The sequence below is a fragment of the Clupea harengus genome, chromosome 1 (assembly GCF_900700415.2).
Source record: "Clupea harengus chromosome 1, Ch_v2.0.2, whole genome shotgun sequence".
Taxonomy (NCBI): domain Eukaryota; kingdom Metazoa; phylum Chordata; class Actinopteri; order Clupeiformes; family Clupeidae; genus Clupea; species Clupea harengus.
Genome location: NC_045152.1, coordinates 4,197,230 through 4,215,830, shown reverse-complemented (window position 1 = coordinate 4,215,830; position 18,601 = coordinate 4,197,230). Strand labels below are relative to the sequence as shown.

The 18,601-nt window shown below is 42.0% G+C and overlaps 1 protein-coding gene across 1 annotated transcript; it reads left to right on the top strand.

Annotated features, from left to right (window-relative positions):
* The first annotated feature begins 501 nt into the window (after positions 1–501).
* LOC105907870 (UBA-like domain-containing protein 1) lies at positions 502–14,105 on the top strand. The gene is made up of 4 exons (XM_012836271.3): positions 502–783; positions 1,260–1,316; positions 12,749–13,520; positions 13,560–14,105. The coding sequence occupies exons 1-3, from the start codon at positions 676–678 to the stop codon at positions 13,034–13,036; spliced, it is 453 nt and encodes a 150-aa protein (XP_012691725.1). The 5' UTR covers positions 502–675; the 3' UTR covers positions 13,037–13,520; positions 13,560–14,105.
* Positions 14,106–18,601: the final 4,496 nt, after the last annotated feature.

The window sequence follows — 18,601 nt, the reverse complement described above, 5'->3', positions numbered from 1 at the left end:
TTCATGCATGTAGTTCATCTTTTAAGACAGCAGACCGGACAAGAGATCATGTAATGTTTTGTCATGTTATGTTCTGTGAAGAAACACGTGTTCTCAGATGACATTAACGGATGATTTTTTTTAATTAAAATTCCAGTACAAGCAAATAAGGACAGTGACATTACCAAGTACTTGTTTGGTAAAATATGGCAAGGGGATTTTGTTTTATTGATTTATATATTTGTTGTTGTTATTTTAAGCATAATATAAGACTGTTCATTCATGTTACATGTTACTTTAAGGCTGATCTAATAAGGTGCCTATTTCCATTTAAAAAACTGAAAACGAATTAGAAATTACCGACTAGCCACCAAACAATAATGAATGACTGGTTAGTAATGTTTTTTTTTTACATCTTTTACAGACACGGATACTACTTCTATATAAGTTTACAGAAACACCTAACCATGATAATCTATTGGTTGAGGAGGGCTTGAAAATAGTACGCTAGCCTACCACAATGATTCTTTCGGTTCGCTGCAGTCAGTTGTCAGTCAGGGGGCGCCGAGGACACTGGTAGCCTACTTAAAACATTATCGTTGGTTCAACCGGCAATGGTGGCTGGGTGAAAAAGACGACACTTTCAACCTCTTCGATTCAAGACTCCAACACTGATATTTAAACATCAAAAGAATTATGGACGAATTAAAACACCAGGTCATGATTAATCAGTTTGTTCTGACTGCTGGTTGTGCGGCAGACCAGGCAAAGCAGCTTTTACAAGCGGCACACTGGCAGTTCGAGGTAAGGACATGCAGTGCTTGCTCTATTTCTGTTTACATGGAGCTGACTGATTTGTGTGTTTCAAGAACCAATAAAGCTAGCTATCAATGCTTGGTTTCTTTAAACAATGTCTCAACAGTTTGTCCGGTCTAGGACATTGGAACCATTCCAGTTATAAAATATAAAATTGATTATGTTAAAGCCCGAGAGCATTTCTTCTAGTTTAGGAAACGGAGATAACGTGCCAGTCACACCGTTGTCATCTGCTCATGTTGTTATGTAATGTAAATAACAATCCGTGTAATCCATCCAAGACATACTGGTGAAACAGTGTATTTATACCATGTAGATTACTCTAACGCCAAAGAGCTTTTGTAGCAGCCCAGCAGAGGTTTTCAGGCTAGATTTTTGCATCAGTGTAATGCGTTGTGGTAAATGGTGGTTTGTGTGATCACTCTATTATTCTTTGTAAGCTGTGGCATTTTTCGGTTTTGCAGACTGCTCTCAGCACATTCTTTCAAGAAACGAATATACCGTACAACCACCATCAAATGGTAAGTAAATATATGACTTTTCCAGTTTTATTGAAGATTATTATTTATGTTGTTTGTGTTGTGTTTGTGATATTATTATTATTGTTGGTGGTGGTGGTGATCATATCTTGTGGAAGTAGTAAAAGCCTATTCTTTTAAAAAAGAAAACCCCCGTCCCTGTCCGCCATGTTGTGGAGCATGCGTCAGACAAAAATAAACACAGGCTCTGCCCACGTTTTCTGTAACTCTTTGGTGAAACGGATTAAATAAAACAAATCAAGGAAAAGCCTCTAGACGCCTCTTGAAACTCAGAAAGCTCGATTCTGATTTAACGCCTTGTACGATTGCTTGACCTCTAAATGCTAATTCAAGCTTTCATACGTGTTCTAAGTTGTGGGGGAGGGTGATTCCAGGAAAGAGAAAGAACATTTTGAAACTGCAGTGTTTACATCCGTAGTGTAGGCCTAGTGGTAGGTGAATTCAGCGCAATGAATGAAACTCTCAAACTCCGAAGAAAACGTTAAGTACCGGAAAAATGACAACACACTAGAAAAATCTCCATATCCCAAGAGGCCGCGATTTAAACGATTGAAAAAACAGATGTTACTTTTCTATCAATGGAAGCTGTAGCCTGTTTTTAGAAGTGTGTGTGCTGCCTGAACGCCTGACCTTTGCGTTGTCAGTGTCTTGTTTTACAAGTAGTAGCTAAGGGAACACAGACAGATATATATAGATATATAGATAGATATATATAGATATAAAGTAAGTAAAACTGAATTCATAACGCCAATAAAGCATTGCTGTAGACATAGGCTAGTGTGTTTGAAGGCTTGAGTTTCACCTCCACCCCTAATATGCTTTGAATGTATGGGAGAGGAAGTGTAGTCTGAAGCTGCCACACTGGGACTCTATAGTAAAGTGGCTGATGTAGAAGTAATTTGGACATAGTTGTGGAAGACTGATGAGAAAGTTGCACAGGCCATTTTCACAATTACATTTGGTTTATTTTGTCTAAATTAAAAAATTGTCTACTTAGCCTCACACTGCAGGTTTGTATCTCACAGTCTTCCTTTCCCACAGAGAACCTAGCTGATGTGAGCATTTTCCGCATAGCTTTGACACACACTACCAACAACCTTAACTAAACTGAAACAGTGTGAACACATTGTAAATTCATGGAATGACTATGATGTGAAGTCTTGCACAGAGCTCTATACAAACCCCCAAAACATTGTTTTCATTTAAGTGCAGTTAACAGCATAATCAGTTGGCTAATAAAGGTCTATATTAAGGCTAATAAGCCATACATGCTTTTGAAGACTTAAGACTTTTGAAAATGTGAGTATTTGAAACTGTCTAGCAAGACGAGTAGATTTAAAGGATTCACCCACTGGTTATTTGAATAGATTTCTGATTCATCTCTGTATTTTGTTTCTGATCAATCAGCAAAATCAACATTTCAGACAATTATTAAGAAATACTTGAGTGTCCACTTTGGTTACCGCTGCTGCTACCACTACTACTGCTACTACTACCGCCATTACTGCTACTACTGCTATTAAACGGCCATTACGGCCACTACTGCTATTACTACTGCCATTACTGCTACTACTGCTATTACTACCGCCATTACTGCTACTACTGCTACTTGCCTGGTATCAGTAAAATACTATCAAAAGTGGCAGTAAAATACAGTGAGAATTTATGATGGGTCAGTTAAAACCGGATGTCGAATGGCGAGCATGTTTTGCAATGCCTTGTGGTTAAACATAGTAAACAACAGAAGTGCATTTTTAAAAAATGTGTTATATATAGTATATATGTATTAATTATATATAGTATAGTAGATGTAGTGGGTTATGTATTTTTAATATAGTAATTTAGTATAGTAATATACTAAATCTAAACAAATGCCCTACTGTTCAACTTATACGTAGTGCAATTACTGTAAGTTGACACAAATTTGAATCATTTGACAACATTCAAGTGGTATACCACAGACATCTACTCACGTTCATATACTGTAGCCTTCTTTTAGGTCAGGCAGAAGAAAGTGCCAAATCAGAAGTTCGCAAACATGTATTGTGCAGCTTGTAGGAAACAAATGTGTGCTGAGAAACTCCCTGTCACAACACATGAGTAGGATGTGGAGTGACACTGTTGTCACTTTTCAGCTGGGCCCTGTGGTTGAGTGTTGACATCTGAAATCCCTTGATCAGAAACAAGTTTGTTGCATTTTCCGCTAGCATACTCCATACTCTCATGGGGTTACAGTTTCCTGTCTCTTTGTTCTTCATTGTGCTTGGAGTAGCACTGGTTCTTCTAAAGATAATCTACACATTGTTTATAAACACTTTGGTGTCTGTTTCTTCACAGTGACTGTAGTTATTTGGACCTTGATTATTTTGGGGACAAATGAAATGTCAAGAACTGTATTATGGCCTCATGCAATTTTGCTTGTTAGTAAGAAACAACATAGATAAAAGGGCAAACAAGTTATTTATTGTTTCACATTTAATCTCTCCCTTTAACAATGAGAGAGAAACGTTTAGTCTTTTTAATCGGAAGTTTCTCTTCTTATCAGTCATGACATTAGTGGACACCTGAATGACCTAAGTACCAGGCCCATAGTTTGCATGACCATTCTTGAATACTGAGAATTTGTTTTGCAAAAAGAACTGAATCATTGATGTCGCCTCAAGATAATGGGTTAATAATTTAGCGCCTGTGTGTGATCGTTGACCTGGTCTTTATGACAGAAGTGGGGAAATCATGTTCCCATAAAGAGGAACTGCTTGTTAGCATGTGACACAGAATGCGAGTAAGTGCGTCTTCCTGTGGGTTCGGTCTTTTCAGTAATTTCCATTTAGTACACATCCTTCTCATCATGTGTGGTTTCTCTTCTATTAAATAACCACAAACCCTCAACTATTGCTTGATCAACCCAGCCTTCCTTTCACCTTCTCTGCTCTGTCATGTGTACTGGTGTTGTACAACTATGATAAATGAATCCTAAAGGAAAGCCATAGCTATATGTATCAACACTATCTTTAGATATTATTGGACAGGGAGCTCAAAAGACACTGTAATGAGAGTATCTAGAACCCAGCAGGGCTGGTGTGGAAAAATCAAGGTATTATGCTCATACGACATTGTTATTGTATAACATATATATTTACTTGCTCATTGTATAATATATGTATTTTTTTATAAAAACAAGGATTCTTGAAACATACACAGCATTCTACACCCTCTATATTGATGTGTCTAAAATATTGGAGCTCATTCAATGTTCATTAGTGAAGAATGTTATTTATTTACTGTAGGTGAAACCGGGGTTGCTACATTAGTTTAATTAAATCAGTCTCATAAAATTTAATAATCATTAAATTTAGTATTTAATATTTTATAATTAAATTACTAAAACAATGAAAAGCTCTAGTTGTACCACTATGCTACAGTCTAAGTATGGTATCACAATACTATAGTACTACAATATCACTACAAAGTCTATAACACTTCATGAAACAACCAGAGAAGTGAAGGCATTTGAAGTACTTGATTGGCGGGAAATGGCTTTCAGTGGAATATTGGAACAACAACAGACAAGACAATTGTTTAAGTCTAAATAAACAATTTATTAAAGGTAACAAACAGTAATGAATGGTTAATACTAATCATATAAACAACTGAGTATAACCATGAAACAAGGCACAAAGTGGAGTTGGGAATACAGAGGAGGGGGCATAAGATCCTCCTCGTCTCTGTGTGTGTGTGGGTGTGTGTGTGTGTGTGTGTGCGTGTGCAGGTATGCGCGGTTACGCGCTAACTGGAGAAAGAGGGAGAGGCTATGCGCAAGCGCACAGGCGATAGATAGTATATGCGTGAATGAATATAGTGCGCAGGGCATCACCTAGATTGGGGGTGGTCAGCGGATGCGAATGCAGATCCGAGGCCAGCTTTGCCTGTTTTAGGCGCCAGTTTAAGTTGGAGGATGGGCACAAATGCAATGAGTAGACAATGGATTCTTATCTCGAGGGTAGAATCCAGGCTATAGGCCTTTAACGCAATACAAAATGTATAAGCAGCACTTAAATCGCGATGTGTACGTGTATACGTTCAGATGGTGATTGAGGGAGTTAGAGAGAGAGATGGTGCATGCACGTTCTAACAAAATAGCAAAGTAAAAGAAAGCAAGATAATGTCACGGTTACAAACCGTGCAAACTGTGAATTACAAAGTGCGCATTTAAATCATAAATGAAATAAAACAAGGATACTTTCACACAGATATTAACACACATATAAGACTAATCTCTGCCCAGATGTCAGCCTTACTTGATTAACGCTCTTGCAAAGCGTTAAACGGTGTATTACGGAATTCCAACTGAACAGCGCGGGACGCAGGTTCGGGGGGAGATGTCCGTGTCCTTCCTTAGCTCGTCAGCTGAAAACTCGTGCAGGCCTTGGTGGGCATCAGACGGTCTTGAAGGAGGTAGAAGTTATGTTCGTCGACGTGGAGAAACTAATAAGGGAAGCCGGTCGCCTTATCTTACTCAGAACACTGCTGGGCTGCAGTATAATTTTACCGGTATATCTTAGGCTGCAACTAAACGAGTCAAAGTATTTTCGTAACTTCGGCCAAAAGTTCAATACGGTTCGTTGTTGCGTGGTCCTTTGTTCTTCTTCTGCAGAGAGGGTATCTCTTAAATGAATGGTGTTTACTGTTGTAAACCCACCGCCAGAGAGACAGATATGTGGGTTTTTCGTGGTTTTAAAGGGAAAAATGCGTCACCTTATTTATCACCTTGCGGTGACCAATACCGAGTGAATGAAATGTAGATAAGAAAGTCAAAGTGATAAGAGAATTGTGGGTAATGTAGTCTATGGTGGGACATTCACTTACATCCCCCCTTTGGTCTCAGGGCTGGGATTGCTTCGTAGTCCATGAGAGCAACAGAAATGTGCATAGTCCATAAATCCATAGTCCATCAAAGTCTCTTATTCCTGCTGACACAAATAGTTCGTAAAAAGGCTTTTGACATCTGGGCATCATAAAGGCTTTTGAACATCTGGGCAGATGGCATTTCTATACCTTGTGTTATAACAACAAACATTCAAACAACATTCATACACCTCAAACTTAAAACACACTTAAAATATTCATGGAAAGGAAGGAAGGGTTGTTAGCTTTGAGGGTTAACAGGCCTATTCCTTGAGAAAGTTAGTGGCAGGTTTCGGTGTGAGGGAGGTCTGAACACCACTGCGCTGAAAACCTTTGGGAATATTTACTATGGTGTTGAGTTTTGCGTGTAGTGTTGTTTTTGTTTGTGTAGCGTGTATGCAATGCCTATGGGGTTAGCGTGGCATGCAAGGTTAGTGGGTGGAGTTAGAGTGTTAGTGTCTATCCACCCCCCTTTGGCGTGGAGACGGCTCAAAGGGTAGAAAAGCTCGCAGAGCTGTTTTCTTTGAATATCCAGTTAGGCATCAGCCTTTTTCAGCTGTCGCTGGATTTCATTTTTGAACCCAGGATATGGCTCACATGGTGAGGAGTCTATGTCGTCTTCCGATTAAACTGAACTTCTGGATGGACAGCGAGGGCATAGACAACCATATCTTTCTGGTGTCTGGGTTGGCACTGCAGACTTGTTCGTTCTGCAATGTCTCATGTGGTTGAAGTAAAAGAGACCTCTCTGGGTCTAGTACATCCACATTGGATTCAACATCTGAATGTTGAATATCAGCCGTGGTCAGGACATGGATCTCAGGAGGGCTAAGCTGCTCCTAGTGGCAACCGATCCTGTCACACTGAACCTGTCGGCCTCCTGCTAGATTGGCAGGGTTTGGAAAGATGAGCTGCCCGCGATGGCAGTCAATGAGAGGAGCCAACACCCAAAACTGTGAGAAAGACGCCCTATGTGTTAGGTCTAACCACCAGAGGGGCTCAGGTCCTCGGTGGGTGTTTACGCCTTCTCTGGGATGCTCCCCCCTTCCCACAAGGTAAACCCTTTGGTGGGGGGACACGGGATCACTGTTTAGTCAGATGAGTGGGAGACCCCCCTCTTAGGGTGGTGGGGTAAGCAGGCAACTGCTTTTTAATCTCGATCAGGAGGTCTTTCAGAGAATCAATTTCTGACCAAATCTGACTCTCTGACTCTGATTGTCCTGACTCTGTCTGCCTATCCCTATGGCCACGCTGAGGTCCATGGTTAGACCAATCATTGGGCTCCTGAGGGAAGCGATCTCTGTTAAATTTGCGAGGGTAACGACCCTGCTGGCGGTTACCCTTCCCTTGGTAGGGCTGTTCCCGGCGGGGGTACTGACCATTTGGTTTGTTCATGTCATTCCTAGGTTGACCATTGAACATCTGATTACCATTACCTTGCCAGCTCTTCCACCCACCCTGGTGGTGGTTTTGTGGAAAGCGGTTTTGGGTGGCACCTCTCTGGGTTGGCCACTCCAACGGCACTTCACAGCCTTCCGAATCTAACGGATCACCAGCTGTGGATTGTACATTGAGCACTCTAGGCTCCTCATCCGGCTGGTCCACCGGGCGCACCACTGTCTCCCATGTCCTTTGTGCATTCTTCCTAATCTTCCGCATGGTGGGTTTACCCTGTTGGCACATCGGTGCAACATGCGTGCGCACACAAGGGTGGAGGTTGTGTATGAATAGTGACCTAAAGGCCCTATGCTCTTCCAGGCCTGGGGCGCTACTGCCTTGGAAGAACGCGTGTCTTAAACGCGCATAATATTCACGTGGGGGTTCTGTCCTTCTCTGCCTGATCTGGATGGCGCTGATGGTTGCCAATGTTTCATCAGTGTAAGGAGAGTACTCCTCACGCAGAACTTTACACAACCTAGAATATTTATCACGGATTCGAGGGGTCTGTGTCTCGATGAAAGCATGAACACTTCCACTGGTTGTTTTCCAGATAAGCTTCAGCTTCTCACGTGATGTGACATGGGGTAGGTCAGAGAGAGAGTGTTCAATCTCTCTGAGGTAATCCTCTATGGTAGAGTTATGGCTGCTAGGGTCAAATCGCTCAATATCTTCGGCGAGGGAGTCAAGCTGACGCATGCGGAGAGCGGGGGAACTACCTCTCCGTGCTTTCCTTGACCTCCTAGGGCGTTTCCTCTCTGAGCTACTAGATGAAGAGTTCCTTAGGGGAGAGCTGCTCTCATCGTAGCTATCAGAGGAAAAGGACGAGGAAGAGGGTTCACTGTGTGTAGGTTTAGCTACCGCGTGACTTTTACCCTTTCTCTCCTTCTTAGCAGCCTGAGGCTTTAGGAGCCTTTCAGGTGCTGGTGAGCATGACCTGGCTCCACCTGGGTTGTGAGAGGGGGCTACAGCATGGCGCTCAGGTTTGTCTGGGAGGCGTGAGGTAAGCAGGCAATCTGATGTGTCTGCGTCTGACTCTACCCCTCTCCTAGCTACTGGCTCTACTTCTGCCTCTGACTCTCTGGATGATGCTCTAAGCATTGCTAGGGCCCTGGCGCTTGTTTCGCGACTTTCCTTCGGGGCCTGGTCATAAACGGCTACACTGTTGGACCGTTCAGTATCGAGCATGCTAATGCACGTCACCAGTGTCTCATTAGAGAGCTTGAGCTCCTCATGTAGTTTCTGGTTGCGTGTGTCTAGTCTGTCACAACTAGAACTCAGTTCCTGGTTCTCCTTGCGGAGAATCTCTATCTCCAGGCGGCTGCTCTGGTGATGAAACAGGAATAATCTACCTATCACTCTTTTAATGGTGAAGACTTTACGGTAGGGATCATGAACATGCCTGATTAAGTCGTCAATCTTGGACTGACACTCATCTAGGTTCATCTGTTCAAGTGCCTCCCTTTCATCAGGGGAGGTTTTGAGGAGGTCTGCCACAAATTTAAAAAGTTGGGCGGACTCCACAGGAGAGAGGTTACTCTCAGCTCCTGGCGTGTGTGGGGTGGTCTGGCTCATCCTGTCTGCCTAGTCTGGGGCACGGAACTACGCCTGGTAAGCAAGTGACGTAGTCACTGATGCTTAATTAAAACCCTTTTAATGCAAGCTAATGCCAGTAGTCACAACGCAAACTACAACAATGTTATGCTTAATAACAAAACAAGGAGATGCACAGGTGAGGGCCTCTGACCTGTGACTTACACCAACGGCTAGGTAACTACCGTGTTATTTTTACAATTCTAAAATGCTAGTTACTCTCTTATTACAACTATTACAACTGATTGTACAGGTTGCTATGGTAACAAAATGATACTTGTGTCTCCAATGGTTGCTGGTAACACAAGTATGGACTCCCACTAATTAAACTTACAGTGTGGCTGGAACAGAGACTGTTAGATAATTAGTATGTATTAAACAGTTAGTATCACGACACTTAAAATTATTCAAAACCACATTTGATATATGCCTTAGCAGTTTCAATGGACCTGGTAGGGTCCTGGAGTTACTCAGGGGGTTGGATTCCTATTTGTTATTGCAACAATATCACTGAAGCCAACAATACCAATCCTCACACGGGGCACCAAATTATGTAGGTGAAACCGGGGTTGCTACATTAGTTTAATTAAATCAGTCTCATAAAATTTAATAATCATTAAATTTAGTATTTAATATTTTATAATTAAATTACTAAAACAATGAAAAGCTCTAGTTGTACCACTATGCTACAGTCTAAGTATGGTATCACAATACTATAGTACTACAATATCACTACAAAGTCTATAACACTTCATGAAACAACCAGAGAAGTGAAGGCATTTGAAGTACTTGATTGGCGGGAAATGGCTTTCAGTGGAATATTGGAACAACAACAGACAAGACAATTGTTTAAGTCTAAATAAACAATTTATTAAAGGTAACAAACAGTAATGAATGGTTAATACTAATCATATAAACAACTGAGTATAACCATGAAACAAGGCACAAAGTGGAGTTGGGAATACAGAGGAGGGGGCATAAGATCCTCCTCGTCTCTGTGTGTGTGTGGGTGTGTGTGTGTGTGTGTGTGCGTGTGCAGGTATGCGCGGTTACGCGCTAACTGGAGAAAGAGGGAGAGGCTATGCGCAAGCGCACAGGCGATAGATAGTATATGCGTGAATGAATATAGTGCGCAGGGCATCACCTAGATTGGGGGTGGTCAGCGGATGCGAATGCAGATCCGAGGCCAGCTTTGCCTGTTTTAGGCGCCAGTTTAAGTTGGAGGATGGGCACAAATGCAATGAGTAGACAATGGATTCTTATCTCGAGGGTAGAATCCAGGCTATAGGCCTTTAACGCAATACAAAATGTATAAGCAGCACTTAAATCGCGATGTGTACGTGTATACGTTCAGATGGTGATTGAGGGAGTTAGAGAGAGAGATGGTGCATGCACGTTCTAACAAAATAGCAAAGTAAAAGAAAGCAAGATAATGTCACGGTTACAAACCGTGCAAACTGTGAATTACAAAGTGCGCATTTAAATCATAAATGAAATAAAACAAGGATACTTTCACACAGATATTAACACACATATAAGACTAATCTCTGCCCAGATGTCAGCCTTACTTGATTAACGCTCTTGCAAAGCGTTAAACGGTGTATTACGGAATTCCAACTGAACAGCGCGGGACGCAGGTTCGGGGGGAGATGTCCGTGTCCTTCCTTAGCTCGTCAGCTGAAAACTCGTGCAGGCCTTGGTGGGCATCAGACGGTCTTGAAGGAGGTAGAAGTTATGTTCGTCGACGTGGAGAAACTAATAAGGGAAGCCGGTCGCCTTATCTTACTCAGAACACTGCTGGGCTGCAGTATAATTTTACCGGTATATCTTAGGCTGCAACTAAACGAGTCAAAGTATTTTCGTAACTTCGGCCAAAAGTTCAATACGGTTCGTTGTTGCGTGGTCCTTTGTTCTTCTTCTGCAGAGAGGGTATCTCTTAAATGAATGGTGTTTACTGTTGTAAACCCACCGCCAGAGAGACAGATATGTGGGTTTTTCGTGGTTTTAAAGGGAAAAATGCGTCACCTTATTTATCACCTTGCGGTGACCAATACCGAGTGAATGAAATGTAGATAAGAAAGTCAAAGTGATAAGAGAATTGTGGGTAATGTAGTCTATGGTGGGACATTCACTTACATTACCTTATAGAGAGATTGTGAAATGAAAACACCGCCGTAGACAAGCCCTTTTGTACAGTGTTGTGGGCAGTAAACAAAACAATGCTTCATTTGTTTTGAATGGACACTGTTTTGGGCAAACAAAATGGAGGGCTTTTGTAATGCGGCCAGAATACCACTTTTTTTTTTTTTTACCCCAGTTTTTACGCTACAGTGCTCGTCTTTGAAGGCTGTACCTTGGTGCTGCGAAACGTGTGGTTAGTGAAACAACCGCTTCTGAAAGGATCTCAGCAGGCATAATTGCACGCTGTGTGAAAGTGACACAGTGGAGAAAAAAAAAGTCTTTTGTCTTTGTCCCAGAAAAAGAAAGTTACATCACCGCAGGGGGGATTCATCTCCTCGAGCAGATAGAGGAATGAGGTGTACTTACTTCTGCGGTCAAAACTTTTGAATTACTTTCTCTCTATTTTTTTTTTTTTTGCGATCAAATGTTTTTATTTTTTATAACAATGAGTTTATACAGGGAGAGTAAAAAAGCAAAACAGAACAACTAAAAACATACATATAAAATAAAATAAAATGGGAATGGGAAGTCCATATAAGTGGCCAGAAAGACAAGGTGAGAAGAAAATAAAAACAACACTCAAAAATGTGTTGTAAACCGCCTCATTTCCACCCCTTTCTTAAAGCGCCAGCCGTCCCTGGTGTTTTCTTAGTCTTGTAACTGTGTTTTGACATTTTTAATGAACAGGAATGATTTTGATGGTCATTCGTCTTTTGTTAGAAAAAGGGACACCTGTTTCCTGCTTGTAATTCTTTGGAAAAAAACATGTCACAGTTCACTGCACCAACCAATTCTGTACGCAAAATGTAAGGATATCCTGTGTTCTAAAAACAGGGAATATCTATGTGGACTCAGGAGTATGTGAAGTATGTAAAACTGCTAGTTTGTAATGGATAAAGTTTTCCTTAGGTCATGTTGGCTTTGGCATGGTGGCCTACTGTTTTGCTGTGAGGGCATTGGCCCTTGGGAACATTTATAGCAGCCACTACCAAAGAGATAGGAAACAGGAAGTAGGAGGACAGAGTCTCCAAGTAGCACCCAGGGGCCAGCGTTTGGTAGAGGGTCTGTTTGCATTTGAAACAAGGTGCTTTTGAAACCCTCTATAGAATTATCGTTTGGTTCTTGCTATTGTCAGTCTATTTGGTGGCCAATGTGATGGTTACACATAGCGTAAACATTGCCTGTAATGACGGTTGAAAAGTATAGTAGGGGCAGATCACAGGCCTTCACCATATTGTTCACCCAAGATTTCTCTGGAACACTGCATTCTCCTTAAGGCTGTCTCTTCTCTCCTGTAGATGTGCACTCCAACAAACACGCCTGCGACGCCACCCAACTTCCCGGACGCGCTCGCCATGTTCTCGCGCCTCAAGGCCTCCGAGAGCTACTCCGCGGGCAGCCCCCGGGGGTCAATGGCGACCTCCCCGCCTCCTCAGGTCAACTGGGCCATGAGCCCCCCAGCCTCCAGCCCGCAGGACCTGTGGACCGCCCCCTCCCAGACGGCCCCGCTGGGCTGGCCTGCAGCCGTCGCCCAGCAAGCCTCTCCGGAGCAGATGGCCACCATGGCCATGGAGGCCGAGAGATGAGGGCCTGCAGCAGGAGGCCACACACTACTGGGAGGATGGTCCTCTTCGTGGTGTGGGCGAGGGCCAGCGCTGGGATGGAGATCTTTGCCATGTGGATAAGCACTGAAGAGGAATGGGAACAGTATACGACGAAAAGGGTGGGGTGGGGTGGGGTGGGGTGGGGTGGGGTAAACCTGCAGGGTTGATGGGACAAACACAGGGTGCCTCAATGCATAGAAGAACATTTTTTAAATTTTTTTTTTTTTTTAATTTTAAAGATTTTTTTTTTTCCCATAGTATGAAAATGGAGAACAACACAAAGAAACATAATGGACTTGATGACGTTCTCATGGTGGACTCCTCTGCCATATGAACGTGTGCTCTTGCACTGTTGTCTTCTCAGTTCTCTTCCACTACTGTGTGCACTGCGTTAGAACAGGGTGTTTCCTCAGCTTTTTAAGTTTGGACATGTTTTCAAAGTGAAATCATGCGCTGTGTGTGTGTGGTATGTGTATGTGTGTGTCTGTGTGTGTGTGTGTGTCAGTGTGTGTGTGTGTGTGTGTGTGTGTGTATGTGTGTGTCTGTGTGTGTCTGTGTGTGTGTGTCAGTGTGTGTCAGTGTGTGGTGTCATTCATCATCATCCACATGAACATATCTTCAGTTGCAATGATTCATCGGGCCTAGTTTTCCTCTGAAGCCCCGTCACCCAAAAAATTCCTATGCTATCAGCAAGATTGGCTTTTCTTATGAATTGATCAGAAACCCCAGAGCTACTGTAAGGACTCAAATAATACTGGGCCTTGTTTAGTTTATGAGTTAAGGTGGTTTGTATTAATGATCTTTTTATAGCAACAAGAAAGCAAAAGGTTAAGATGAATATTATTTGTAGCACTGTCTTGATGCAGTGGTCGAGCACTGATGGTTCTGATGTAATTTGCAGTTTGCATTTCTTCATTTTTCACATTTGTAAAGGCAGATTAGCAGTTGACAACTTTGTATGACCATTGAAACCACTTTCCACAATATTTGTGGATGGCCTTCATTAATTTATCAATGTTCTGTTTGTGACAATAAACATGGTATACATTAACCACGACCGACTCCAAACTCTCTCTTCGAATGTTCTTTTCTTATCCGGAAGCATAACATTTGTGGATATGAGTCAGCTTCGATGACTAATACAAGCTGTTGTCATAACGACACAACACATGCATAGAGAAGAAAAGAGTGCTTTTATATAATATTGACCTGGAAACATGTTGTGTCTGCCATGCCAGTGTTTTTAACGCTTCGTCAGGAATCAGACATTGTTTACTCCACACCCCAAAGAAGTATGTGTAGACCAATACTGATACAATGCCAAGGCCAAGGCCTTATTCCGTTTACAAGTGTTCAGATAAATATCGTAATGACTGCAGCTTTCATTCCACTATGAAAAGCTTAATTTGCCAAGACTCTCTGCCACTTCATGGATTATGTTGCTGTTTAAAAGTTATACCATGTCAGTGGCCCAGAGTATTTCAAAATACTTTATGACTGACTGTCATCAACAGCAGCAATGCCCAACTATAGCTAATGATTTAACTAAGTTTCACCAAGGTTCAAACATTACCCGGTAGGACTTGTTTTTTTCCTCCACTCCTATCGTAGCCCTCCTATCTAGAGACGATTGCTATTCTGCTGCTCCAGGCAGCTATTGAAATTCCTGTGCGACAAATTATTATTATGTTATTATTTTGTTATTGTTATGTTATTATTATATTATGTTATTATTATGTTCAAAGAAAGTCAGAGGCTTACATCGAATTAGGTTTCATCAACAGGGTGTGAAAAAGTGAAACACGAATCCTGGCACGGAAGCAAGGCAATTATAGATCAGTGAAGCATACAAACTATTGTTCTGACTACATGCAGGCCTGTTATGTCAGTGCAAACACGAAGTCATAAACAAGGAGCCAGAAGTGGGTCATCCAGTGGGTGTATGTCCTTAATTCCCCTCAGCCTCCTCGGCAACACTTGTCCATAAAAGCCCTTTGAGTATTCAGCAACTCACTACAGCATGCCCACGCCTGCCTCTGTCACCTCGATGTTGTGTGTGTGTGTGTGTGTTTGTGTGTGTATGTGTGTGTGTTTCAGTGTTTGCAAAGCGTGACATGAATGCCAGGCTGTTGCCAGGTTGGGCAAGGACAAACAGCAGGACAAATGACAAAGGGCTGGGCACTTTCTGGACAAGCCTCCATTTACAACCATCTTCATTGGCAGTAGATTTCTATTTGAGAAGAAAATGAAACATACATTTTTAGTTCTCACCGGTGTACTTGGGAGAGGTTGCCCTCCTTATTTCTTACCCAGCCTTGCTTTTTTTTCTGTCAGGACAAAGGCTGCTGTTTGTTATTCTTGGGCTTTTACGATAGATGCCCATATGGCTGTAATTAAAACTGTTATCAGCAATCAATCTGGAGGCCTTCATTGTGTGTTTTGTAATGCTATACTTCGTGTGGTGGATTAAAAGAGCAAAGAAAACTGGGTAAAAGGGCAGTGAACAGTTAAGAGAGGCTGTGCTTGTGCAAGAACCCTTTCAGACTGGATTGTAACACTTGTGTATCCGTCTGATGAAGCACCCAGCTATTCTGCAAAATCACAGTCGTCTCTTGAACAAAACTGCAACATGCAACTGGCTGGTAAAGAATTATACACGGTTATAGTTTATAAGCTTGCAAGGCATTTCCAAATCATTATGAAACCCTTCATCATGGTAATTATTTTCCTAAATAACGAGAAAAACGAGCCCAGTTGCTGTTTTAAGACGTGATCTTATCTGGTGGCGGGGGTGAAGAGAAGAACAGGATCTCTCCGACAGGATGGGAGGGAGAGACTCCGCTCATTGGCAGCACGTTCCTGCAGCCCTGCCCGTTACATAACCCGCTCCTGTGCTGCATCGCTGCAGTCTGCCTCAGTCAGTCCATCACGGCTGTCTCCACACCGCCTGCACGCTCGCTTGCACTGTGGCTCCGAGAACATTGTGTCCCGAGCTAAGAAAACAGACACGGAGCGAGTCCGCCACGAGAGGCTCCTGTGCAGCTGCAGCAGCAGCAGCCTCAATAATGCATTAGACCTGCATCTCAATGCCCCTCTTCTGTGTTACAACACCAAACACTGGCAGTGCCAACCAATATGGCTGTGAGAGGGGAACTGGTCTTGTACCACTTACACTACACAGTGAAAGAGGGAATCTGGGATTTTCTCTGTTTTGTCATGTGTATGGATGCAATCTGAGAAATGAACAAATGTGCCTTCACAGCACTGCAACCAAGATAAATACAAAAGCCCTCAGAGGGTTTTGCATTTGAAAAAAGGATTAATGACTGTATCTGCTTAACATGGTACTATGCCAACCCAAGAACAAAAATGCAAGTCCCTTCATGATCTGGCTGTGCAGCACAATTGTGGTAAACAATAGGTAGGATAACCTTGTAGAACTAGAGAAACACCCAGAAAAACAGGATTGGGTGGATGAATATATAACAACATTTTTGAAATTGCTACTCGCCTCAAAGATTTCATTTGAGTTATTTTAGGAAAAGAGAAAATACTCGTACTTCTGCTGCACACAATCCAGTGCTCTTTCAAAGGCCGTGCCTAAATATGAGCTCAGATGTATTATTTTAAATGAGGCCGTGTATGATCTGCTGTTTACATAGCTGTATGCATGTTATTGTCCTCTGTCCTTTCCACAGAAACACAGGTCTGGTTTGATTTGGCCCGCATCAGGACTTCTGTTCGTTTCTTAAAGAATGAGACAGCAGGGGAAAAACAGCCTGTTTGTTGGCATTGGAACCGTCTGCAACTGAACAGGAAGGATACGTCTTAGTCAGCATGTGAAAGCTGTTAGAGGAATTACAGTTCGAACAAAATCTCATCACTGAATCTTCTTATACAGGTGTGAGTGCAGGCTTTAAGAGAAATGTATTCAAGTATGTGAGGTTAGATATATGTTATCTCCAAAGGAATGCAAATATTCTCACAAGGCTTAAGAAAACTCATGTTATTCTTGCACAATCATAGAGAATATAAACATTCCAAAGCAATACCTTCTAAGGTCAACTGGAGTGCGCTAAAATGTTACCAGTAGGGGGAGACAAAGTACATATTTATCCTCTCATCGTGATCTTACAACGTCATTGAACTAATAATAAATTGTATTTCGGTTGCTTTTCAAGCATTGAGGGAGAGGAGGACATTTGGAACCCTTCGCCACATGTTGTCTTCCATTCATACTTAATTTAAATTTGTGTGGCGGCATGTTGAAGCCTTCACCTGTTCTATTGGGTCATTGCAGCAGCATCTACATTCTGCCTATACTTTTAACTAAGTTCCTGGCTGGAACTGTAATGACGAGTTTTTGAGTGCAACACGTAATATTCCCATTGGAGTAAACCATAAACAAAGGAAGAATAACGAGAAACAACTGGCTGATTGAACCGAGTGCAGGCAAGTTACCTCTGCTGCTAAGATGGGGAGGCTGATCCACAATAGGGAACTATTATAGAAGGGTTTGGATCTTTAACTTTCTGGAGCATTAAGAGTTCCATCCATACACTGTGGTCCAAATTATCCTGAAAATAGTCCAAATGGAACTTTGGAAATGGAAAATGGTTTTATCCGGCTAGTGTATTATTCAAAGGATCAATTTGGGGCACGTCTGCCAACCTCTTTGCAGCCATATGGCTGTAGGTGGATTTCAAACGAACACAGCCCTTTCCTCGCTGACTGCCTCTGCCTGACTCACCATGTACTCCCATGTGTACTCCCAGTGATGGAAATGGTGCTATAGTTATATTGTGACCACAGCGGGTTACATTATACTTTATAAAAACAATATAGAATTGATATATTTCTATGCCGAAGTAAAAGATACTTGCAGAGTACTTTATTTCACAGTAATTTAACTGCTTCCAAGTCAAATTTACATTTTAACTAACATATTTCATTAATACTTTTATAAAGTTTAATTTAATTAAACAATTTATTATAATTACAAGACACACCATTGTTTATGTGACAGCTAACATTGAGTGTTTGTCCCCATACTTTAATTATTTTTATGTTCACATCTTCATCAATGAACATTTGAATAAATGAATCTCCTTTGAATTAAGATCATTTTCTCTGAAATGATTTTTATCATGACACAAGAAATGATACTAAAACATCTCAATTGACATGAAATGCACACAACAAAATAGTCACAGGAGAGGTTTGTGTGTGAGCGTTTGACTGAAAGAGCAGGGAAGCCTCGGGGAAAAAATGAATTCCATTTTAAGGGTGGCTGAATTTTGCCTCTGGCATATAATGTGCTGGATCCTCCCTTCTGCTGATGGACGTCAGTCTGCAACTCAACGACCTCACTAGGGCCGTCTTATCGTCGGGCCACAAATCTTTCATCGTGGACAAGTGCTCTTGCTCAAAAAACGCTGCATAAATACAAACTAAAAATAAAAGCTAGACCCATTACTCTTCACTGACGGAGGTCGGAGAAGGTTCCAATCTCTCTTCTTGATGGCTTTTTCCCCCCAACATCTTCAA